At 47.6% G+C, this 26,448-nt stretch overlaps 1 protein-coding gene across 2 annotated transcripts in view; it reads left to right on the plus strand.

The window, feature by feature from the left end:
• The window catches only part of brf1b (BRF1 RNA polymerase III transcription initiation factor subunit b), a 46,674-nt gene extending 21,273 nt beyond the window's left edge, over window positions 1–25,401 (plus strand). Inside the window, exons 13-19 of one of the 2 annotated variants that reach the window (XM_047021837.1) lie at window positions 7,471–7,532; window positions 7,833–7,914; window positions 8,311–8,363; window positions 9,520–9,791; window positions 22,160–22,211; window positions 23,738–23,921; window positions 24,355–25,401. In XM_047021837.1, the coding sequence (XP_046877793.1) occupies window positions 7,471–7,532; window positions 7,833–7,914; window positions 8,311–8,363; window positions 9,520–9,791; window positions 22,160–22,211; window positions 23,738–23,921; window positions 24,355–24,392 (743 nt within the window). In that variant the 3' untranslated portion in view covers window positions 24,393–25,401. The remainder of the gene's footprint in view (window positions 1–7,470; window positions 7,533–7,832; window positions 7,915–8,310; window positions 8,364–9,519; window positions 9,792–22,159; window positions 22,212–23,737; window positions 23,922–24,354) is intronic. The other variant, XM_047021838.1, reaches the window with a different exon arrangement.
• The last annotated feature ends 1,047 nt before the right edge of the window (window positions 25,402–26,448 follow it).

Raw genomic sequence — 26,448 nt, forward strand, 5'->3', positions numbered from 1 at the left:
ATAGCAACTGTGCAGTCAAACAAGGCTTCAACAGTATTTTGTTGTTGTTCAGAGTGCTTAAATGTGTGCTCAACTAGCCTGGTGCTGCTACTTGAAACCAGCAAATATCCAACATGGAAGGGTTGCTGGATAGCCTGAGGTGACATCTTAATCTGTATTACCAGGTGGTGGGAAGGAATTTGATGGGAAGGAATTTGATAGGACCTGTGACTATGTGGTTTGTTCCTTTTTGCTGTCTTGCTATGCCTCTAAACCCACCCCGTCAGTTTTGTCTTTCCCAGTTGAGTCTAAAAGAAAATATCTGTTGCTCTCTCCTATTGACCCCCCCCCCCCCCCCCCAAAAAAAAAACCTGACAGGATAAAATGCAGTTATGCATCGATGTTTATGGTCGGCAGGCTAGCTGTATGTAGCGAGAGATATTATACCCTGTCATCATTGTCCTTGCGCGCGTGAAGCTGATGACTCAGGACAGACAGCGGCTGGAGAGAGGGAGCCTCTTTGGCGACGTTGGGCCCGAGGACTCGTAAACAAGGATTTACTGGCAGTGCCAACACTGGGGGATAAATCTCTTTCTCCCACCCACACAGCAATATGGGCATGAGCTCAGCATCTTGCTCACTTTAGGCCCCTGTGTGTGTGTCCGTGTCTGTGTGTGTGTGTGTCTGTGTGTGTGTGTGTCAGCAGTGCTGTGTTTCTTAGCTTGTCTCTTTCAACTGCCCGTGTGTCTTGCTCATGTGTGTGCACATATGTGTATGTCTACCCCTGTCCGTATTGGCTGTAAATCTGTTGGTGTGTGTGTGTGCCTGTGTGTGTGCGTGTGGCAGCGACGTCCCACGTGCTCCTCTGAGTTGACAGTCCGGGGCCGTCTCTCTGCAGGCTGTCCGGGTCACAGCGGCTCTGCGGTTATTTGCAGTCCCGATTCTCCCTCAGCAACCTGGCACCGCTAAGTGCAACTGCCCTTCTCTGACACTCCGGAATGAGCCAAAATGTCCAACGCGACGACCTCCTTCGAACCCGACGAACCTATTTAAAGCAGACCCATTTCCCAAGGAGAGAGGACACTTTGAACTCTTTTAAGAAGATGTGTCCCCCCCCCCCCCCTTCTCCTACAAAGTTCTAACTAGTTCATGCTGATGTCATCCAAATGTCTTTTCAAGCACCTGGAGCGGAGGAGTCGAGGCCCGTTTTAAAACGATGAGGATGAATCATCCCCCGTCTTCGTTGGATGTCAACCGTCACTCATGCAGTCGCTCATTTCTCATTGGAGGGATCCATTTGTAGGCGTGTTCGATCCCTCCCCCGTCACGCCCATATAGCCCACACAGAGGCTAGGCAGTGTCCAAGAGGACTAAGACATTACTGGGTGGATCATCATCCACCCAGTAAGAATTTAGAAAATACTGGTGAATGATCTGAGCCAACCTGGGGATCTTTGGATCTTCTATTTCAAGAGTTGTAATGAACTCTATGTGAACCCTATCATTTTTGGAGTGAAATCAGAGCTGACACGCTTTAAGGACAGCGTTGAGCTTTTCTTCCCGTGAACTACTGTATTTAAATGGCTGCCTGGCTGGCTCTGTTTGGAAAATTACAACCCTTGCTCATCAAGAGACGGCTTCATGATTCGGTTGGGAGTCCAAAGTGACAGTGTCAGGCAGCCGCCGTCGTACAGGGGCCCTCAGTGGCAGTTGTACAGGTCCCATTTTAGAGATCCACAAAGTCAGTTCAAAGGAGCATTTTCTAAATAATAAAGACCTTGTATGAGGGTTCAATTAAATCAATAATATAGTTATTCATTAAGCTTAATTCAATATTTTCGAAACAGATTTAAGTTATATTGTAATCGAAACCATTCTGTTTGCTCTTGTTTTCCCATGATCACACTAAAACAATACAAATGGATGAAAGCCATTAGCTTTCAGTGCTTCAGATGAACATAACAGACATTAGCATCACATACGGATATACGTTAGCATTACGTACAGATGACATTAGCATAGTTCACACAGAAAGCCCGACGTGAGAATGCGGTAAATGCTGCTGTGGACTCACTGCCACTCTCCCCTCCATTGTCCTCTACCAGAGTGGCAAGGTGTGTTGACGGGAAAGGGCGTCTGGCCCCCTCCTGACCCCTGCCGTGATGCAATTAGACAGCTGCTCGGCCGCCCGGCCCCACCCTGCTGCCCGTGACATCACAGCTGCCACTGCGTTCAGCCTGCAACCTGCCCTCGGTCTTAAAGGGGAAGGCAGGGCCTGGCCCGCTTGCATGCCACGTTTTTGAGGCATGTGGCTCGTCAATATTAACGTACATAGTAGCTCCCAGACCACCCTCACTACACACACACACGCGCGCGCACAGTTGACACTTAAATAACATGCCCAAACAGAGGCGCTTTGCGCGTGACATCGAGCTCATCGATTCAGACTGGACAGTTTGGAACGTATGCCTCTCCTGAGCCCGTTGATGACTCACTCATCCTCCCCTCTCGAAATGCACTTGTCCAAGTATCTGACTGTGTACATGCGTCCTTGTTCATGAGAACAGTCCCTCTTGTTTTTGTCGTATTGAGAGCGTGTTTACGCAGTCTGCACCGGCCTTTCTGCGCGGGTCTGACCGCTTGAAGATCAAGTCGATTGAAAAGGAAGATAGAGAGACCAGCCCTGCCTCCTACCCCTCCTGGTCCTGACAACACAGAGTGTCTGAACACAGAACCCTGGCGTCCAGAGGAACATATGCAATACTGGGGTGATACTGGAAGGACAGCATCCCTGTACGATCATGTAATAGGCTAGGTTAATAGGACACGTAAATGTGACGCGTTGCCAATAGCCTCCGCTAAATTTGTGTTGCAGCGTTTAGTCAACATTTCCCATGCACTAGAAATCCAGGACGTCGGTTATGAAAAAGTCTCGATTTAATGGGTGAGATAACAACACACATGAAAATACTAATTGCCCTTAGCACTGTTCTCATCTCTGTGTACACTCTGTTCATTAGGCAGTGTTCTGCACTCAATGTTCTTGGTTGCCAAACCAGAGAATGGCATAGTTACATTTTGTTTTGTTTGTGTGCTATTCCTCCTCACCAACGGCCTCCCCCCATCACATGTTTGACCTCAAATGCCTACAAACTCCGCCCACATACATGCACACACACACACACACACACCCTTTTTCATTAGTGGCATATCTCGCTGCATGCGCAGAGACGAAGCTTTTACGCCCGCGACCCTTGACGTTAGCCGCGCACATGAGATCATTGCTAATTGAGAAGGTGATCCTCTAGCCTTCCCTTTTCTCCCCAAACTCTGCAGTCCCGTCACGTCGATTCATTAACTTGTTCACACGGATGCCTCTCACCCGCACCCTCGAATGCCGGACTTATTGTTAATAAAAGCATCATTATTTACATAATTGCTTTCGTAATTGGGATTATGATCAGTCAAGTGCACAGCCATAGCAGGAACTGGCTGTGCCTGGGAATATGCTGACTGTTGTGGATGCTGCCTCGGGGCAGCGAGATGCCAGTTCTGCTCTCGTCTTGGTCTCCAACCACTCTGAAGTGAGCTCACGTAACCGGCGCACACCAACCCCACCCCCCGTGCTTATTGTATCTTCTCATAAGCCGTGGTGTTTAGTGTCTGTTTGATTTACATTGCAAATGTGTTGCGGAGCTTAAGTCTGGACTACGGGAATTTGTTGTGTTTTGTTTGCGCAACATATAGGCCTATGGGAACACGAGAAGCTTACCACACATTCCAAGTGGTCTAGATGGAGGAATGTGCTGGAAGTACGTAAGACTTTCAAAATACACCCAGCTTCCTGTGCGCTGCTCACTTACCACCTATCCCATATGAGGGTAGAGCTTGGGAGTCCCAGGTTGTCAGCATGTTTACAGCTATTTGTCATGTTGTCAGTCCATGCTTTTGAACATCTCTGTTCCGCATGGAGTCTCCATGCTGAGCCCGTTGTCTCCTTTATATTCAGAAATCGTCCTTGCTGACTACACAGTCTGTGCACAGACACACGGACACACACACACTCACACACAGTCCTGTCGGAAGTCCATACATCCTATCTTTCTGTCTACTCCGTCACACCATCTAATGACCCCAAGGTGACCCTTCAGCTATTAGGGAGGTGGTGTGTTGGATATGGAAGTTGCTGGCAGCCCTAGCCCCAACAGCAGGCAGGTATGGATAGTGCCGTCCCTGGCCAAGATCTGGAGAAGATGGGAAAAAGGCAGCTCTGGGAAACAAGCGTCCCCAATTTTATTTTGGAACATCTGCTCTACTTAAATATTCGACGTCAAAGTCGTTTACTTATTTCTCCTGCCTCCGATGTCTGTACAAAAAAAAGATGACACATTTTTCACAAATGCATTCAGTTTTCTGATGCGCTGTAAAGGAAAATATGGCCAACTATATTTGACCTGTTATGATATTTCCAAAGGACAGGACAGATTCAGTGCACCTGCACCTGCCCACCAAAGTAACTTCCTTGTTTGTGTGCACTTACTTGGCGATTAAACTTGATTCGGACTCGAATTCTGATGCTGCATTCGGACTTGAATTAACTGCAACGCTCATCTGAATAATCCTCCAGAAGTAAATGAGTAAATGTACCCCCATCCCCCACTTCACCCTGACTGCTATTTCCATCCCAGAAAGACTGTGCTGTATTAGGAAACTAAAGTGTCCCAGTCCCTCATCACACACTCTCTCACACACACACACACACACAATACACACACACATGACGGCATAAGGAAGACTTAAGATGGCTGACAGATTGTGACCCATATCTTCCTCTCATCACAGATTTTCCCCAACCCCATTCTCATGTGGTCCCTTGATCTGAGTCAACGTTGGCAGTTTAAAGCGTGTCGTGTTTTTTCATGCATGCCATATTTCTTTTGCCTTTTCTCACTCCAGTAATCCAATGCTTTACAATAAGTTCGCATTGGTGCTTCTTCTCTAAAGTTCTATATATACTTGATGGACTTGATGTTCAGTTCATTCTCGTTCTTGTTTGACGGTCCTAAATCAAAGCTTGCATGACATTTAAATCTTTAAAGCTGCGATAGGTTTCAAAAGATTCCTGTATGTGAGGAGCTGTAAAGTCCTATGTATCTAGGTAACGTTACAAAATCACGCTCTAAAATGAAAAACAGCGCAGTGCAGTTCTTGTCTGAACTTCTCGCTTTCCTCCAGCTCAAGTTTGATTGACTTGATTTGGTTGACAGTGCTTTCACAAAATAAGCCAAGGAGGAAGGCCCGCCTCACTAAAGACGACTGGTTGGAAAAGTATTGGCTGGACCAGGATTGCTGGAAAGTAGCTGGACACTCCAGAAGTTTCCACTGGCATTGAGCTGTCTGTGTTGCTAAACAACTCTCAGGTGGCCTCATTAGCTTACACGACAAATGCCTTTTTTTACTGGTCCTACCCATTGCACCTTTTAAGTGTTTTAACAATGTTGTATTTATTAAATACATTTGACCCTAATTCATACTCTACACAACTGAAAGGCTACACCAGATGTACATTGGAGGGAATTTATCAATGGACTTCCCCCATCGGTTACAAATATGGCAAGGGATTACTGATTTAATGTGGCAAAACTGTTGAAAAGAATACTATTAAAGGCGTTTGCAGTATCCCCACATAGTAAGAAACTCCACAAAGATTCCTTGAGAAGAAATCAGGCCACTCAAATATCGCCATCCTGCACTGCACCGTTATTTTCATAGCGGGTAATTACCAGGGAAGATGTCTTTATCAAACAAAGGAAGTCTTTTGAAGTCATGTTCTCAGAAGAGGAGACTGAAGATGTTGGAAGAATGCCAGGGCTGAATGCTTCTTGAAATGGAAGCGCCGAACTGTTTCGGAGGCGTCTGAGACTATGTACTTAACGTTACTTTACTCGTGTCGCTGTGGTGAGAAATGGGTCTCAGCCTCCAGGGGGGATTTAGTGTTTTGATGAAAGAAGATACATGATAAATTTTCCTAGAGTAATTTTCTTTGAAAGGCTTGTTCTTGTTTACAGACACTTGCGTTCCAGTTGATGCTGCACAGTGCAGAAATAGTCAATGTTGTCTGTGTCTGTGGCAACATGGAGGCATGGAACATGAAGATGTTAGTTCCAGCTGTTGTAACACTGTCCATTGAAAGAGACTGACACCTTGTCTGTGGTGGGTTGTTGATATCTGATTGAATCAAGAGTGTTAGCGCCGGACAAGTGCAAAACCTTCCCACCTACTGTCACCAGGAGCAGGTGTGGTCCTAATGGTCGAAGAAGGAATCTGCCAGGGGGGAAAGTTGGTGACCTCTTTTGACCCTGTTCAGAAATGTCTGCTCCCAGTGGTCACTGACTTCCAAGAGCCTGCGGTTCTGAGAATCAATCATTGTCAAACACTTTCCCCTTGATGTGGTTCCTCGACCTTCAGCTATTAGGCCACCGATTATGAGAAAATACAGTTGTGTACTATTTTTGACTAAATATCTCCATCCAATGAATTGCCTTGTCGGACAGAGATAGTGAAGAGTGAAGGGAAAACATTGGGGAGAGAGGGAAAGCGGAGGACATGCAGGACATGCCCTGTGTGTGGTAGGCACACACCAGGACACCTTTAGTTACAGGATGTAAATCTAAGACCAATTAACAATTGACGGTGTGATTTCCTAAATGAGAATGGCTCCTTCATCACATGCCGTTTAACAATTTAACGAGCATAAAACACTTACAGCCAGTTTCCCAGACAGGGATTAAGCCTATAGTCAAAACTTAGAATGAAATTCAATGATGATCTCCATTGGAAAAGTTTTTTTTTGTCTGTGACTATGCTCAATTCGTGTCTAGGAAAATGGGCCTTAACGTCCATTATAATACCGGTAATTTAAAAATATCAAAATGACGGCATAACAATATCAAACATGAAACAGGGTTGGTCTTTTTTTACCATCTTGTCAAGTTCACGTAGTGGGTGTGCTCTTGAATAAACATGTGTTACAATGAGTACCAAGGCATTTATCCCAAAATTCACATTTTCCTACTGTCTCCAAAACAAAATCCTTTTAGCTCACAGCTAAGTCCATTAAGCCATTCAAGCAGCTTCTGCATTATTGATGCGACGACAGCAAATAGTGTGGCAAGTCATTGTCTTGCAAAACTCGACTCCACTCAAGCGGCGAGATAATCTTCTTGTTTGATATGAAAATGGCCTCTCTAGCGAATTACCTTTCTGTGCCATAAAAGCACAATTGCAAAACAGGGCTCACTAGATTCCGAGAAGGGCACAGCCATGTGTCGTTTTCCACTACCCGTCCCCATGCACTGTGGCCTAGAAAAATATGTTTTGTCATTTGAAGACTTCAATAGAACACCAATGTCGAGCTACCTTGTAAAACATAAAGCAAGGATGTTATTAGAGGACGATAGTCATTTCTTCTATTTTGTGGCCCTTTGACAGATGGAAAGTCCGAGAGCGGGGAGCTGGACCTGGATGGGATTGACGATAAAGAGATTGACAAGGTAGGCACGTTTCACAGATGAGTTTAAAATAAGAATTCAGTCAATTAGAATCCCGCTATATTCAATTCATCTACCGAAGTCCATACTTGCAGCTCATAAAAGATTTGTGAATATTAAAAGGTGAAGAAGACTTGAGAAGATAATGACCCCAGTATCTAATCCACATAATCCATCATACAGCTCAATTTTCTGTCAGCTCTCAAATACCTTTCCTCCCTCCCTCCTTTCTTCTCCTTCCTTCCTTCCTTCCTTCCTCTCCTTCTTTCCTTCCTTCCTTCCTTCCTTCCTTCCTTCACACAGTACATCCTCAACGATAAAGAAGTGAGGACTAAGACGCAGCTCTGGATGAAGCAGAACGAAGACTATCTGAAGGAACAGAAAGGTAAACCTCATGCCCTCTCGTAATAATCTCAATATTCATGCTGCTTGTGGGCTTGTTAAGTCCACCCGCAGGCTCATGCAGTATGCATCTGCCAGCTCATAGGGTCGAACACACCGAGCTTTGTGGAGACTAACCGGCCACTTTCTTGTGGAGCTGCACTGTTAAACCTCAGTAATTTAGAGCTCAGTACATGAAAGTTATTTTTGAATGTATGTAGCCCATGTAGATTTACTAGAACTATTAATGAGATTTATTAAGTTACCTTTCCCTAAGTGGCTGAATGGACAGTTGCCAAGGAATGAGTCATTCTCAAATACTTGTCTCCGAGCGGAGGACTTTTCAATTCACTCGCTATCCCAATGAACAGCATCTTTTTGTACGGTGCCTCTCTTGCAGAGAAGGAGGAGAGGATAGCTAAGGAGAAGCAGCAAGGCACCTACAAGGAGAAGGTAAGCACAGCCCCGTCAGTGCGCCATGTTTGTTTGTGCGCCTGCAAGCGTGCGTTTCGGAGAATGGAACTCCCGAGCGCACGGCGGCATGCGCACGTAGAGGAGCGCCGTCTGTGGTCTGGGGTCCCGTGCCGTGCACTGGGCCTGGCCCAAGCAGACACAGAACAAGCAGACACAGAACAGCTGTGTCTACGCCGGCGCATATTTTCCACTTGAGCCGAGTCAGGACCGGGCTTCTCTTGTTACACTGCACCGCTCTCCAGAGACCCGGCCTGTTAGCGGTAGCCGCGGCCCATCGCTAACCTGTCTGGCCTGACATCCTAGATGCAGCTTTCAACCAATGGGGGGGGTATGGGGAGGGGGGGGGGGGGTGTGAGCCACACAGCAGCAGATGCCTAATGAAGTGAGGAAAGGGCCTGATACCTATTCCAGAACCTTCAGGCTTCAAGGTTGTGGTCCAAAAGCAGGAAGTGAATTTCCCCCATGCTAAGACATTGTAGCATATAACTAACCACGGACTTTGGAGATGGCGGGTGAGGAGTGACAGCAGCAGGAAAACCTTTCAGCGGCCTGATAATAAGCCTGTCATCTCACTGATGAGAGACTTGCCTGACTTCATGCTTCCCAACCCCCAAGGAAAAGAACGCGATTTTATTGGACTAATAAGACACTTGACAAGCCACTGTTGTTTCTGCCGTTTCATGACAGTAAAGAGCACCTGGAAGAAAAGAAGCCCATTGTGTATTTAGATAGTTTGTTGTCATATGTACTGGCATACATGTATGCACAAACATCCGTACATGTAAATATACGCTCAAGGATAATTATCTGAAAATAATATGCTGTATATACAACTCTGTGAGTGACAGTATTCCTCTGCTTAGTTAACAGTCCATAGGCCTAAATCTGTTGGAGAAAAAAGTATTTTTCCCCAGATAACTGGGCTGCATTTACCAAAGCACAAACCTTTGAAACGGAAAGAATTGTCTGCCTCTCTCCTCCAAATATTTCCTGGAAATAGTACCAAGATGTGACTTCGATTTGCTATTACTGCTCATGGGTTTATTTTCTTTTTCATCAAATGTTTGTCATATCTGCATAAAAAAACGAAACAATAAACGGTACAGCTCCTTACCTCAGCTCCCCTTTCCAATAGCCTAAAAAGTCCAAGAAGCGAGAGCCCATCCATGCCAGCACGGCTGGTGAGGCCATCGAGAAAATGCTTGAGCAGAAGAAAATCTCCTCCAAGATCAACTACGAGGTGCTGCGGGACCTCAACAGCAAGGGCAGCGGCAACAGCAGCCCCACCAGATCCACGGCAGAAGGCCCCACCAGCGGAGTGGGCCGCAAGAAGCTGACCCGGAGGAAGAAACAGCCCAACAAGACCAACGTTGGCCTGGCCGCCACGACAAGCATCATGGGGAAAAGGTAGGACACTCGACAAAGTGACCGGGAACTGTTCCGAACCTTGGCACGGTCAGAATACGCAGGTTGGTTTTGGGTCCGCAACGCAGCCCTATGGCTGATGGAGGTGAGATGAGAAGGGGAATTTGGTAGCAAATGACTCGTAGCTCCCATCTTAAGAAGGAAGAGTCAAGTGACATTAGAACAAAGGAACTTCTTGAAGTACATCTTCGAAATCTCAGGTAGGCTATTTAGTTGAAAGCAAGGTTAAAGCAAGAGATTGTTTTGTGTGCATGTATCTAACTTTAGGATCAGGCAAACAGGATCTTTTTCAAATAAGCAGGGAGAATCTGTTAATGGGGCACAGTTGGGGTGTAACGATTCTCCATAGCCTCTGGAACACACTTCTCAAGTCACCCACCGTCAATTACCTCGGCGTGGATTGCCCGGGCAAAGGTTAAAGAGAGAGTCTCGGGCCCGCCCACGCCAGTCTCTTCTGAGGTGTCAGTCTCTGGTCACCTCAGCATCCCCCTAGTGCATGCTGGGCTACCGTCTCTCCGTCCAATTAATCCTTCTGAGCAAAACTCAGGCCACCCTCATGAGGAATATAATGAACAGGAAGCAGTCAGAACTCCGAGATCACGACTCTGCTCCTGAGATGATGGGTTTTTTTTTTTTTCACCATCGCGGTCCTGGTCCTTACATTAATGATAATTACCTTCGGGGGTTAATGAATACTGAATGGGTGATGAAAATGAGACGCGAGTCACTGCTGGAGAGGGTTGACGAGAGACGGCTGATAAAATTGCATGAACCCCCCTCACCACCACCACCTCCCCTCCTCCGCCCTCCTCCCCCCCAGCCCTCCCTCACCACGGTCTCAGGTGTCGACGCATCACTCCTCTTCGGCTCCCCCTCCCCTACATAGACAGAGTCTCGTGTCCTCATTCAGAGCGCATGCTGAGTTATAATTCAATTTCTCTGTCTGAGCAACGAACCAGATGCTGGAACTTCATGTACATGATAATTAGAATGATAAATGACATGTAATAGACTTATTTTATTCCACGGCTACCGAATGCATAATTCTTTGGGGGGGTACATGGTCCTCATGATTGCGCATGGCCCCTGTGTCACACACAGATTGCACAGACATGCAAACAGCCCACAGGCCAACAGATGGGCTCGGTGCTACAAGTCTGACCATGATTGCCTCATTAAAGTTCAATTGGTGAATATTTCAAAGGAAAGACGGCCTGACTTGATATGTGGGAAAGGAATGACTAGTATGTCATATTATGTAGGCAAAGGCGAGGTGGAATCTCTCTTCGTTCTATCTGTTCTTTAAATGCAGTGGTTAATGATTTTACTCTACAGATGTATTTATTTATTTAAATGTACCAGGCTACAGTAGTAGATTAGGCTAAGGCTAAAGCAATAACCGCGGTCTAATGCTTCAACTCTTGTATTAGGGAGTTTGGAGATGTGAATTTGCAAGTTAGACTTAGTATTTCAATCTGTTTCATCAGTTTCTTCTTGCGCTCAAGTCTGTGTTTACTTAAATAACGTGGCTTGTTGTGTAAACCACGTGAGACAACTGTGAGGAATAGCTTCGGTTCGATGCAGGATGATGTCATGTTTTTCCATTCAGTATTGGACCACGTCCGGGTAACAAAGCAAATCCCCCCCCTAAAGTAGTCCTCTAAATGCAAGTCACCAGCAACACATTCAAGTCAGTGTCACACAAACTCTCTCAGCTCAGCTCCTCGTGGCGTTTCGTCTCTCTGTTTGTCCGAGGCAATTCAGTGCTCTCCTTAAATGCTTTCTCACCATTTGAGTGGGGGAAAAAGACGATTCAGGAGGATCAGTCTGCTTTCAAATCCGGCCTGCTGGCCTCGGCTATCTCTGAGCTTGCGGTGTGTTTTAAAAGCCCCCAGGAGGAGTCGGCTCAAGTGGAGGCGAAGGGGAGCCTGACAGCAAATCCATTGTCTTGTCTGATTCAGTTGGCTAGTGCACCCCCGTGCCAATGCCCCTCCCTGCTGATAATACACACCTTCACCCCTCCCCTCCCCCTCCTTTCTCCTGGGATCCCTTTCACTTTGCACTGCTCCTGTTTTTCCAGATCTTTCCCCTCACATCTGTGTCGGATTGTATTTTGTCACCAAATTCAAAGGCGTTTCTCGGCATGCGAAGCTTGAGCTGCCTGTCGGTCTGAGCCGTTGCACTGCCTCACATGGGTGAGTGACGTGAGGAAATACTCGAGCAGCGGGAAACCTTATCTACATGAAAGAAACTGAAAGAAGCACAAAGTACCTCACGTTTCTCCTCTCACCTACGCTAATAAACGGTTCCACTCGCTGTAGTGACTTTGAGCTATCCGGTCCCTCACTGCTTCACTTTGAATTCTCTCTGTGAGACAGAGCGTGTGTTCGTCCAAGTACATGCTCCCAGTGCTTTTCCCACAGCCACAGTCATGTGGAAATCTCCACTCCCCTCCTCCCCTCCACTCCTCTCCAAGTCCTCTACCAGCTGTCAGACTAAGCCCCCTCTGCGCCCACCAAAACTAACAAAGATGGAAAAGCACTCTTCCAGAAAAGGGCAAAGCTAATTGCCCCTATTGGTCTTTGTTCCTCATCAGCTCAAATCCCCCCCGCCCATCTCCTCTTCTCATGATCTTTCTTTTTCATAAAAAAAAAATGACTCTTTGGTCAATTGTCTGGAGACAGGTTTTATGTGTGAATCATAACCAACTTTGGCAGCGCCGTGTGAAGTTCCCTTTTCACGGAGCCCCAAAAGAGCACCTTTTCAGCCGCATCCTCCCCCACGACCTTGACATGATCTCCGTTTTCCCCCGGGACCCGGCAGCGTTCTTAAATCAGTGTCTCGGCAGGAGACCTCTGCAGACACGCAGGGAGCTTTCGCCTTCGGTTGCTTGGTTCTCCTGACGCGCTTTCACCACCAGGCTAGACTGCGACTGACACGGGGTCAGTGTCTTTTGTGGGCATCTTCATCAACCCTTTCCATCTCGTCTCTTTTAGCCCTCCGGGAATAGCATGGATTGACGATTCAGGGGCAAACCCTGATGGCTTTAGCAGGCTTAGGAAGAAGTTGCTCCTCACCCACCTCATCCCTCTTACTCAAATGTCCACTTGAAGTACAGTTGGCTGCAGTCCTTGTGCGCAAGCTGGGGAGACCAAACACAGGCCAAACTCACTCAGGGTGGACTCCGAGTTATGGCAGGCCCCCCTCGCATACCCGTTCAGTTGATGTGGCAAACATGCTGCAAAGTGTGTGTGGGGAGGGGGGGGGGACAACGTAGCGTGTACTGTGGATAATAGAAGCAGCCATCCCGAAAATGCTCTGTGTGTGAACGGCGCTCCATCCAGCCAGACCCCCTGCTGGCACCCCCTTCTCTCTGCCCAGAGCCCCCCCTTCCTTCCTCCCTCTCTCCATCCCTCCCTCCATGCCCTCCAGCACAGCCGAACAGCCGATTGATTCGTCAGCTTCTCCTATCAGCTTGCCGACCACACGGGGCCACGGCGTAGCTGCCCCCCCCGTCTCCCTGGTAAACATGGAGCTGCTGACAGAAGAAGTCCCCAGACAGCAGGATCTGTCCTTCCAGTGTCCCTAACCCCCCCCCCAGCCCCATCCACCCTCATCCCCACCCCCAACCCCCACCCCCCGAGTCATTCCTGGGGCAATAGGGAAGCGATCACGGGAACCCCCGGTGGTAAGCTGGGCCTCAGGGATCTGGTGACCAGCGGAAGATCCATCGGACAGAATGGAAACTGCCTTTCTTTTTTTTCTTTTTTTCACTACCCCCGACACCCCCCCCCCCCCCCTTTCTTCACCCAGGAGATTCTACAGATACAATGGCTGACTGAGAGAAATAAGCCGTCTGTACAATGCACCAGAGGGCTCCTTTCTCCCAGATTCCTTTTCCTGAACGTCTCACATTCTTCGCTGCTGTCAATGAGTCCGAAGGGAGGGCTCCAGCCTGCCCGAGCGTTTCATATGGCGGTTATAACTCACCGGCTCTCGCCCACTGCTGTTCCTGTCAAGCGCAGGCACTTATGGGGTGGACAAATCCTATTTGTTTTGGTAGTAGTTTAGAGTCTACCACTGTCTGGAACCTAATTGTTTTAAATGTAGCAGTTTTGTTGGATCGCTACGGCGAGGCGGCTCGCAGCGATCCAAAGATGGAGCCTCGTCGGTGGGAACAGCCGCGCCGGCTCTCCGTGTCACCTCGCTCTCCCTCCATCTGCTTCTCCGTGTCGAGGGAGGGCAGGCACAGACGTTTCTCGCCTCGCAAGCTGCTGCCGAGGGAACTCAATCCTACTCACCAGGCCACGACCGCAGCTTCGAATCCAGAGCCCTGCTAGCATGCCGATCCGTTGGGGGACAGGAAAGGCGGCCCCAGGGGGGTCGTCACCTGTTGCTCTTGGTCGCGGGGAGGGGGGGGGAACAGGCGACTGCATGTTCATGGTGAAACCACTGGACACTACCCGCGTGGGTATTAATACGAATGAAGAACATTTCATGGAATATGTTAATGTGTAAACCTGAAATGCAGAGAGGTTTGATTCAAACGACGAAGCAATTTGCATACTGCCACAAAACAGGATGTAGCCTTGTATGTTTCCCCATGCTACGTGATAACAGCAGATGATACTCAAATATGGTGCTATCTCTCTCCTGGCTTCAAATTTGCCATGCTTATGAGAGGGAGATGACAATCCCCATTCCAAGCCGTGTCCCACATAACTATCATAAAAGCAGTCCCGTAATCAATATTTCGCCGGCGAACGCCTGAAAAGGTGGCGGCCCAAAATGACCCCGACCGATTAAAATGGTTTGTTTACGGTCATCCATCCGTCTATTTACTGCCTGTACGAGACAGTGTAAAGGGCATACGCTCTCAACCTCCCCCCCTCTCCCCCCCCAGCCAACCACAGGCAGTCCCATTTGCAGTCGAAGAATACCAGCTGCGAAACTGCAGGCGCGAGGAGAGCACGGCCACAACGGCAGGGCCCAGTTCCCCTCCAGCCAAGAAGCAGATGGGGGTAGGTGTGTGTGCTTGTGTGTGGAGGGGGCAGGCGTTCCATTATTCCCCCCCCTCACCACCCCCCCACTGATCTGCTCCGTGGGGTTGTGGGATAATAACTCCTTTCTTCTTCCCCCCCCCCGTTCTGAGGATTCCCTCTTGCTCCTCTCAGACCCTTCCACCATCCCCCTCCACCATCCCCTCCCCCTCCACCATCCCCTCCCCCTCCACCATCCCCCTCCCCCTCCCGAGAGGGCGATCTGCTGGAAGTGTGATAAGACCTCACTGTCAGCTTGGGGGGCTTGGACTACGCGCTGGCTCCTTGCCTGCTTTTAACCCGGGGCCATTGTCGGTTCTCATCAGTATTCTTTCCCGGTAGACCTGTATCAGCCTCTCGGATCTTAGATCTCAATGCTGAATCCGTAATGGGTTTGTCCTCTAGGAAGGGAATGCTGGGTGCCTCTCCTCGGCATCCGGAAAAGCCTACAGGTATAAATGCATTTTAATGAAACCATTATGCACAGCGTGAATTTTTCCTCGAGATGTGATTTCCAGCGATCCACAGCAAGTGTCCATCTTTGGAAGCTGAAGGTTGGCCACACAGAGATGATTTCACTTGAGGGGATCTCACACACACACCTTTGTCTGACAGTGTAGGTAACTGGTGGCATTTTATCGAGTTGTTTCCCAGGTTAGCGTTAGCTCCCCAGCACCTGTGTCCCGGGATGACGTCTGGGGTTGTACCAGAGTGGGCGACCGTGGCGCGAAAGGCCCCGCTAGCCGCCCCGGCCAACACAGCACTTCCGCTCCTCTCACACCGAGTGGCGGATTGAGCTGGCGCCTCTCTCTAATTGTCACTGACGGCTGCACCGCGAGACCGTTTTTCCGGCCGTTCTGGCTCGCAGCGGTGGATCTCTCCGGAGGCTACGCTAGCTTTGCCCGGACCACTGACCGCAGGTGGACCTTCAGCGACCTCAAAGTGGGGGGGGGGGGGGGAGGTTATCTGGTCTGGCCATCCCCCGTATCCCTTTCTGCATCGTCCCTGAGGCAGCTGACCCTGACAGGAGATTCAGGGCGTGGCCCCGTTGGCTGCCTCCGGGTCCCACGCCAGCTGGGGAGCAGGAGCCGCTCTCCGGCACCGCAGGGCCAGCCTGGTGGCAGATGAAGGAGCAGTGAAGTCACGCTCGTCCAGGTCCCCCACTGAACCACGGCCCCCGTTGTGGCACGCATCAGCTCTCTCTTTCATATATATTTATACCCACACATCTGCTGTTTGATATTGGCTCCAAACGAAATAGGACTCGAAACCCCACCACCACCACGGCCCGCCCCCCCCCTCCCCCTCCCCTCCCCCCCCCCCCACGACTGTCACATTGCGTTGAGATGCATTATTGACGCGTTGACATATGGGCCTGCCGGTAAAAAGCTCTCTCTTCAAGGCAATGGAGCGGGGCTATTTTAATGGTCCAATGGCTGTCTTTTTAAGGGCCACTTCCCCCTTTTGCAATACCCTCGAATATGTTTCTGTTCAACGACTGACGTGTGGTTTTAACCTGCGATTGGCATATCAGGGTTTGGTTAACGCCGTCTTGAAAAGTGCTTCATGAAATCCTATCTTTTGAGGACACTGACATGACACAGTGTATTGTTTAATAGAGACCATTAGTATTTCTGCCAGTGCTTGGTACATTAGTCCGACCATTCCAGTCAGTCAGCCTGGATGTGTATGGTGTGTGTAAGGTATAATGGATGTGAGATGGACAACATATAAGCCTAGGCGTACGTATAGCTCAGTGGTGGAGCATTTGACCGCAGATCAAGAAGTTGCAGGTTCGAAATCCCACCCTGTACGGTTTGTCGCTTTGAATCAAAGGCATTTGCTAAACGAATACATGATGGCCGTCATTATTACAACAGTGGCATTTGGAGTCCTCAGAGAAGCATGGCAAATTATTGATGAGAGAGGCACAGGGGGGGACTGATCATTAGCCTGCAGATTTGTCTTGGGTGTGCTCGCTTCATTAGACCACACATTGGCCATCTGGCTACTGGCAGCCAGCAACTCAGGGATGGCATTTGGGCACATTTGGGGTAGCGCCCCCGGGGCCAGCCAGCCAGCCAATCCGTCTCATCCATGAGACCCTCTCACTGGCCCTCTTCTGCCCTTTTTGGCGACCCTCATGACGCACAGGTCGTGACCAATTTGCACGAGTGGCCACGCTCCTTTACTGTCACGATCAGACAAACACTCGAATGGTGTTGTTTTTTAAAAATAGGATCCGACTGAACAACAGGTGCATTGTTTTTTCAATAGGACTGGGATTCATTTATTAAGGGTGCTTTTATGTTCATTTAGTTTGTGTTGGACTCTTCACTTAGTAACCACCTACCGTCAGTCATTCAGAGATTATTCCCCTGAGAACCCAGTCTTTTTTTGTGCTGAGATAACATCCATAACATTTGTGCTAATCTGTCCTAAAGCCTTAATAATCCTCTCTCATGGCTAATGTTGATCAATGGTAGACAGTAAAAGAACTAAACTAGCCTGACGTCAATGGATCTCAGTCCTAGACTAGACATAGATAATGCTGAAATGGGACAACAGTCTTGATTTTGCCTTTAAGCAGGCCCTTGCTAAAATGCAAGGAATATCTGTGTCTGTCTGTGTGGTTTTATAGTGGGATTTTAGGCCAACGAGTGTCCAACAATTATCACGAGAACCGGGGCACTGTGCAGAGTTGTGATTTAGCAGTTGTTTTCCAGGAATCTCTCTATGTGTGACACCGAATCAACTAAGCGATTGATATAACTTGACGATTTCGGCCCTTCTGTCTGTAATTCCAGGAATCTGTGTGTGTCTGTCACTTACTGCATCACAGGCACTGTGCACTCGTACATTTAAAGAGGAGATGCACTCAGTGGTTTCACTGTAAGAGAGAGAAATCAATTGATTCATCAGCAACCCAGCCACATTTCAGTTTCAGTGAAACAGAGGGATGAAACCAGACAAGGACTCCAAGCCTTTGTGTCTATGTAAAACTCAATAGCACTACAACAGAAATGGTTGGGGATTAGTGCCTAGGTTGAGTGGCATTCCAGTGGTCGGACATGAATATTATTAGAGAGTGAAATTCTCCGAGCGCTATTCCTGATTAGGCTGGAATGTAAATGGGATTGACCCAAAGCCTGGTGTCAGAGGTTTGACCTCCACACCTACTTGCCCTTTTTCCAAGTGTGTCTGTGTATGTCAGGTGGTTGTGACAGCTGTGTGTCTTTTCTTTGACCTACGGTACACGGCTGTGCCGGAAGGTTCTGGGGTCTCGAAGCAGACTAGGGACGAGTGTCTTCTCCAGTCCTTCCATACCTCAGCTACCTTCCGCTTATGTCACATGTGTCATTGTCAATAACCAGCGTGGGGCTAAAATAGTCGAGTACTTAAATAGTCAATAAGAAGCACCCCCACTCGCAAGCAGTGGGTACACATTCTCTGATCGAACACGCAGTGTACACCCAGACTAAACCACTTTACATTTACATTTAGTCATTCAGCAGACGCTGTTATCCAAAGCGACTTACAGTAAGTACAGGGACATTCCCCCGAGGCAAGTAGGGGGAAGTGCCTTGCCCAGCCGTCATTTGGCACGGCCGGGAATGGACCCGGCAACCTTCTGATTGGTGGCCCGATTCATCTGACCCCCAATTCCAGTCAGCGTGGCTCACACTTCTCCCCACACATCCTGATGTAACGCCTCAGGAGTCTGTCACTGGCACCCCACACACATTATATAAACCCCTGGCCGTCAGGACCGCCTTGAGCAGACACTCCAACCACACACACACGTACACACACACACACCAACCACCCTTTACACCGTAACCTCATCTCACACACGCACCCCTCACTGATTCCTGTTCCACTCTCGCACTCACACACTAAGGACCTCAACGTCCTTGCACTTTAGTCTCTCTCACACGCACACAAACAGCCCCTTAAACCGTCTGGCAACCTAGCATATTGGCTCCATAGTCTTGCACACATTCACACACACACACACACAGTGTGCACCAGGCATCCAGGCTCTCAGGGCTTCTTTTGACACGGCAGCCGTAGTAGTGCCACCTCACAGTGTGGCCCTGGTCACATGTCAACACCCCGCGGGGCGGCTGTCACTCCGCATGGGGCTCGCTGGCGTGAGCTCCCACTGCGGGGCTCAGGGACCGGGACAGAGCTCGGGCGAGACTGTCCCCAGCAAGGAAGGAAGGAATCTAAAAAAACGCCAGCAAGGTAAAACCGGGGACACCGGGGGCCAAAGGTCAACAGGCGTATTTAAAAGTTTGCCCTGAGACAGCGGCTCAAGTCTAGACTGTTTTATTACCCTCAGCCGTAGAACATTTGGATCTGACTGCGGTCTTTGACTTGGGGGCATTCACCGGGTGGATGGCTGAATCAGCAATGATTATACATTAAAGAGACCTTATTTCATTCTGCCGTTGCTTCTTATTTTGTCAGGATTTATTTTTTTGGGGGGGGGGTGTGTTCAATATCATCATATCATGGCAATATGATACTATTAAATAACTAATCACACATCATGCTGTAAATTGAGTCTGGAGAAGAGAAAGGCTTTATTGTCAATAAGCGTGTGTGTGTTTGTGTGTGTGTGTGTAAGAGATAGAGAGAGAAAAACAGAGCTTAGTTGTCTGCATTTCTTTAAATGGCGTTACTGTTATTGCATTGGGTTCTTTCTTGGGTTGGGGGGGAGGGGGGGATGTGGTTGGAGGCAATCGTGGAGAATTGCATTGTTAAAACCATATAAATAACCCTGATCAAAACCTTATTGGATCGGGCAGACGCTTTTGCTGCGGACGGCTGGGGTGCACTTGACCCGTCAGACAGCGGAACGGCTCCAAGTGCGCGTGCTGTCGGACGGCGATCGATGCCATCATTGCCCCGTCGCTTTGGAGATGGAAGGCCAAGAACGCCGTCGTGATGACCAAACCGCATCCCGCCGTAACGACGCGTGACCTTTCGACCTTTTCGTGTACCATCCCTCCATGTGCTTCGGTAACCTCTCCAGCCAAACGTTCCAACGCGATTAGCGAGCTGAGCGTTCCTTCACACCGCACGGTTCACATTTCACACCAGGGTCCGCTGGTCGTGGCGCAGCGTGGGCTCGTCGTGAACTGCCTATGGCAGAATTATACATCGACTATATTTAACTGCATGAAAGCATAGAAATCTTGGACCCCGGCTTAGGGCTAACACTGCCACTACCCATCCCTGGCTTTAAGTGTGTTAGTCACAGCTGGGTAAAGAGGAGAGCTTTTCCTCTATCCAAGACCATTTTTCTCTCTCGCTCTCTCTCTCTCTCTTCTCTTTATCTCTCTGTGTCTCTCAGTGAGGCGGTGTCCCCATCATCCACCCCTAGGGATGCTTGTATTCTCCAGAAAATTTGCTCGATAATCGTAATGATAGCATGGCATCCTCCACTCGCCGACACAAGAACCCAGGGATGCGGGTTGTGGGCACGAGGGCATAGAAGTGGGAGGGACACGACCGTGATTTTGTTTCCCAGCTTTGAATTGTGCTCCGAAGACAGAGGATCTACTTTCAACTTGATTCCAATCGTGGTCCTATTAGTTCCACTCTGTGGAGCTGAAGGCGAGGGTGGACCCTAACTTCTACCCCGTCTCCCGAAGAGAAACACAGAACGCAGGGTTCATGCGAAAGGCTCACGGCCGAGGCAACGTTCCCTGAGAAAACTCCAGATTGTGCTTCCAAGATGGCAGCCTGACAGTACAAGAGGGAGACCCGGTAATTGTTTTGCAGCGGGGACCGCTCCTACCCCTGTGCTCAGTGTGAACGGCTAGCGGACTGGGCAGATGGCTAATGCTGCCTGAGACCGTTAATGAACCACGACAAAAGGCAGACAGAGAGACATGCCAAGGAGAGACCCCCCCGGCTCAGTAAGTGACTATCCTTCCTTCTCTCCTCCTCCCCCCACCCCTTTTTTTTTTTTTTACCCTAAGCAGATTAATTAGCGGCACTTTCCCTTATCAGGAAGGAGAGCACTTACGCCGAGTCCTGAGGGAGACTCTCCCCCCACAGCGAGGGAGAGGAGAGAAGGAGCTAGAAGAGAAGCGACGAGAGCTCCCACGTGTGAATGTGTATACGGAACACTGTAAACACAGAGCAGCACGCTGCCGCCTCTCCTTCACAGAGAGGCGGCACCACCTCATGTTTCGATCCAGTTCCCGTGACGTTTCAGACAGCGGTACCACGTCTACCCCTCTCTTTCCTGACCCACAAGGGCGTTTCAAGGTTGCACTCAATGCACCTTCCCAGAAATTCATTTCTCCTTTCCCCCATAAGACTTTTTTTTTTTCTTTTTTTTTTATATAATCCTTAAATAGAGTTCAATCTAAATCATACATTTTGATGTTAAAAGCTGATTTCCAGCCATTTGAGACCCACCATTTTGTCAATGCCAGAAATGGTTTCTTGAAGCATTAATTCTGAAGGTCTTGTAGGAATCCAATTTCAGATATTAATCTGAAGGAGACCTAATGGAGAAAAGGTTTATGAGTTAGAAGGGCTCATCTCAATAATATATATATTTATATATGCAGTATATGCACTGTATAAATCTATGTTCCAGACTGATTGGTACTATAGCACTTGTTGTAACAATCTCTCTACTGTCTACTATCAACAAATCATGCTGCTACATTTTTGCAATTTTGAAACTTTGTGAAGCCTGTTTGTGAGTGGGAGGCATTCACAACATTTGGTGTTGAAAATAAGTCATTCTTACCGCTAAGAAAATATTACTTAATATTATTCAAATAAGTTTGAATAAGAGAGAGTTAAGACAGTGACTGAAGTCAAACAAGTGAACTCATTGTCAAAAGTTCGACATATACATATATTTTGTAAATTGTACAGTATTTGTCTAAGTTATGATCATTAAAGAGCCACATGTTGAACCAAAAACACACAGACTCCATCAAGGTATCTCATGTATCAACTGAAAATGGCTTTTGCACTGTTCATATTAGTCACAAATACGGTTTTCTTGTCATCTGAAACCTTGTGTAGTCCCACAGTGAAAGTACATTCATTACTTTTGTCTGTAATCTCTTACATACTGGTAAGAGATTACAGACAAAAGTAATAAATGTACTTCAGGCTTTATAAACTGACTTGTGTAATGATTATTGGACATTATTTCCACATTATTTCCACATTGTCTACCATACCACTGCTCCTGCATGTTAAAGCTTTTCTTCACCCAATTTACACTTCCTGTCCCAGTGATGATAGCCTCTCCTTCCTGTTGTCTTGCAGACTACGTCCACTAATATCATCCACACCAAAGAAGAAGAGAGCCATGTCACAGGTGAGCCCTAACCGCGGTCCGTTTTATCTTCAACTGAAGAACTGTAGAGCAACCTTCATTTGTTGAACACGCAAGCTTAAGCATGTGGCAGTGTAAGTTTGTTTCCTGTATAGGTGCCTTTGGTCAACCCTGAGTTAGTGGTCAGCTTAGTGTAACCTCCCTGGTTAACAATAGGTCAACTTTGGGTTATTCAAATAAGAAGAGAGGCATCAAACTAACTGTTGATTGGTTCTAAGGAGTGGGACTATTCCTAGTCTTCTCTCTGCTTATAGACATCCATAGGGGGCTTCCTGGTCCACCAATCAGAAGTGGAAAAATGCCTCACACTAAAGCCACACAGGGGGTCAGGTGCCTGTTGCTAGGCAACTCATGACCACCTTCTGGGAGTAATAAAACATATTCTTTTGTGATTGGTTGGATTTTACAGCTCAACGGGAAGTCTTTTATGAGTCATGGATTCAGGGTGAAAGGGGGGAGAGGTGGATGGGTAGATTGGAAGGATGAAGTAGTGTTTCTGTGCGTGTGTGCATGTGAAGGTATTTTGCTCATGTCTACATTTTGCACGAGTGTCCGACCTTTCTTGAGCTCTCAGTGCATCATTATCTTTATGTACCATAGCAACCCAGTGCTCCCCAAAGGGCTGTGACACTGTTAACAAGTCTATGGCTTTACAACATCCCAGTCATAGTACTGCCACTCACTGGTCAGTCCCCTCAACGGTTAACATATCACATTCCCTCTGTAGTTGTTTTGTTTTGTTTCAAAGTGAAACATGACCATCCAAAAACAGTACCCTGGTTCTGCATAACAGTGTTCATATTAGCTAGCCAGTGCAGAAACCAAGCTTGATGTCCCAGAGCACCCTTCCCTCCTCCCCAACTGACTGGTCTCCCTCCCTCTCATTGGCCCCTCATTTGGTCCTGGCTTGAGGGGGAAGAAAATAGGCAGTGATTGAATGAGAAAGAGAGAGAGAAAAGAGAGGAGATGGGTAGGGACGAGCAGATGGAGAAAGGGAGATCGAGAGACGGGGTGAGGGCAAATCTTTAATTGGTTTCGAGGTCCTGCTCTTTCCAGTACATGATGATATACTAGGCCCCTGGTACCTCCATGCAGGGCTTCCTCATCACCTTCATCTCAAATGCCTGCTGGATAATGTAGTCCTGACTGTTGAATTTGGAATCAAAGCTCTTGTTCCTCTCTGTTCTTTTTCCTTGTCCAACCCCATGTATCAGTTTATTCTGTATGTTTTCCTCTATACATTTCGCTCTTCCATTGTCTCCTGTGGGACCGAAACCTTGGTATGGCAGAAAAATGAAAGCACAGCAATTTGGCATTCGAGACATTAGGAATAGTACGGGGATTCCGAAATCATGACAAATGACTTCTGGACAATAGCCAAATGTCTGTGCGGGGGTTCATTCAGGGCTTCATAAAACACTTCTTCCTGACCTGCTTCCGTTTAATGGGAGAAAACGCGGGTGTCAGAGCACAGTGGATGGATGACTGGATGCCCGGCTGTCTTCCAGGTAACTCCCAACGTGAGCTCAGCGGCCCTGCCAGCGCGCCCCAACCTGTCTGCCCCCGCAGCCCTGCCCTGCGACGCCCCGACCCCCTCCCCGGAGGCTGCCGCCATGGAGCCTGGCGAGGCGGAGGAGGAGGGGGAGGGGGAGGAGCCTTGTGTCAGCGCTCTGCAGCTCCTGGGAGGAGACGGTGAGCAAAGCTGGAGCGATCTCCTGCTCAAACAGCAGGCCGTGACAGGGCCGCTTTCACTCACCCGCTCACTCATAGCCTTGCATACTGTCTGTGGATATTCAACACACACACACACCTGCTGTAGCACACCGCAGAGACACACACACACACATAGGTGAGTCTCAACGTAGGCTTGACACATTTTTCCTAGGGCGCTATTGTTACCCAACAGTTCCCTCATTATGATGTTGATGTTACCCAACAACTCCGGTACAGACTAAATACTTCATGCCTCCGATCCCAGAACTGTCATCCATCATGTCGGTTTGCACACACATCCAGCCTGAGCAGCCTCGAGCTGTAAACACGATGTACCCCTTTCAGCAAAATGCCAAACCATGTGACTTTTTCTTCTTTCACCAACCTTCCTTTTTTCCTTCTCTTTTTTCAGAGTATGGATGTGAAGCCGAAGCCGAGGAAGTGTTTTAGCCTTTTCGTTCTCCAGACGTTCCCTCTCCTCTCCATCGGGCGGACATGAGAGTTGCGTGGAATGAAAGGACGAGAAGCTCCGGGGGGGGGGGGGGGTCGACCACTGTTCAGATGCACCATAGAGGGGACAGGGACGGGCCCCAGCCGGGATGGATCAGCCATGCTTTGGAAACACGAGGGGGGTGGGTTGTTTGTGTGTGTGTGGGGGGGGGGGGGGGGGGTAATTATGCAGAGAGGCGTGTGGGGCAGTGAGGAAGAGGCCGAACTCAGGCCAGTGTGCAGATAGCTCTGTGATCAGTAACTATAAGTGGGCCTCTTAGCTCGAGTGTTTAGAACTAAGCACCAGCCTTTTACTGTTTCCCTCCAAGCCGGGAATGTTTGTATATATTTTTTATTACAGAAAAACAACATCTATATTTGATCCATTTCCTTCGTGTATATACAAAAAGTAAAGTGAAAATGTTGCTCGCTCTCTTTCAAAGCTTCTCAACGCATGATATGCGGTGTGCCAGGGCACAGTTTGGTGAGGGGGTGGGGTGGGGGGGTTGGACTGGGGAATTGGGACACAGCATCAAGCCCTCCGTTCACACAATGGAAGATTAGAGGTCGACCAGGCAGTGGGGGCAGAATGATCCCCCCTCCCTTAGCTGCACTGGGTTTAGGATGGAGGCAGTGGGCACACAGAAGCGTGCCGTTTCAACACAGCTTCGTAGTTCTGTAATTGTAGTAATGGCCACTGAGTGGATTGCATTCATTTTTACCTCATGTGGCCTGCTTTTACCAGCATTTAGGCAGTTCTAGTAGCACAATGGGCCCAGGTCCCCGATTGCATTAGGTTCTTTGAAAAACTAAAGAACTAGATTTTGAATTCCGACCGGTTCCCTTCATTTTACAACCTTTTATCGTCTGAGCAGAAAATTTAAATGAATTTTGGTCCACTTTCAGGTTTTCTAATTCTAGGCCTTTTAGATTTTGTAGACTGTCCTCTGATGACGCAGGTTTCAGTACAGACAGCAGAAGTTCAAAACTGAGAATGTATTTGTTGAAATACTCAAACGCAGTTTTATAAAATGTGGGTCCACATTTTTTGGTAGAAACTGGATACAGTTCATTTTTTATCTATCAATTTCATATCAACCCATGATTCTAAATTCATTCAACTATGTTTTGAACTATTGTCTCACAACATTTTATAGGAGGCAAAGTTTAGTTTTTTGTCAAAATTGTGTTTCTATGTGTCTACTGACACCAAGCTTTGTAAAATACAATGGCAGCTTTCAGTTAGTACCTTACTAGACAGTATATATCAGATGTTAGGCTCATCAGAGGTAAACTAAAGTTGAGCATATAAAATAAAAAAAATACCTATATAGTTTGTTGTAGTGTTGCTGTATTTCAATGTTTCTATGTTTTATACATTTAAAAATAATGCAATATTGCACTATATATGCAATTATGTATATGTTTAGGTTGTTCTTCTACAGTCAGTTTGTGTGTTTGTGTTTTGTAGTGTGAGATGATTCTACTTTGTGTATTGTGTATTTTGTATATGATTCATCTGCTTTAGACAGTATCTGCTAGTTATTAATACATTATTTTGTATAGTTGTACAAATGTGATTGTAAAAGATGAAAATCCTGTACATATTGGCTGTACAACTCCAACCTGATATGGATGGGAATGTTTTTTGTACATTTTCTGTCAGTTGTGTCTGGTCTGCTTGATTTTGAATTGTTTGTTTGCTTGTGTAAGGTACGCTTTTGAAAGCTTCCAATAATGCAAACAATTTGGCATGAGAGGGAGTCAAAATCAAACACACTATACACAAATTGACAGTTAAAAAAATCTGGGCCTTTTGTTGACACCAGTGTGATTCGAACAGCAACCACTTTTATTACAATACCTTTTATAACTTGCTAATTGATTTGTAGATCAGTAAAGAAACTGTGGTTCACATCTCCCAACATTCCATTTATATTGGCGAATAAACTCACAATATAAATGTGTCGTCTAGTCTTTTTTAAAATAATTATAATAATGATTGTTCATATCTCAA

The sequence above is a fragment of the Hypomesus transpacificus genome, chromosome 6 (genome assembly GCF_021917145.1).
Source record: "Hypomesus transpacificus isolate Combined female chromosome 6, fHypTra1, whole genome shotgun sequence".
NCBI classification, from domain to species: Eukaryota; Metazoa; Chordata; class Actinopteri; order Osmeriformes; family Osmeridae; genus Hypomesus; species Hypomesus transpacificus.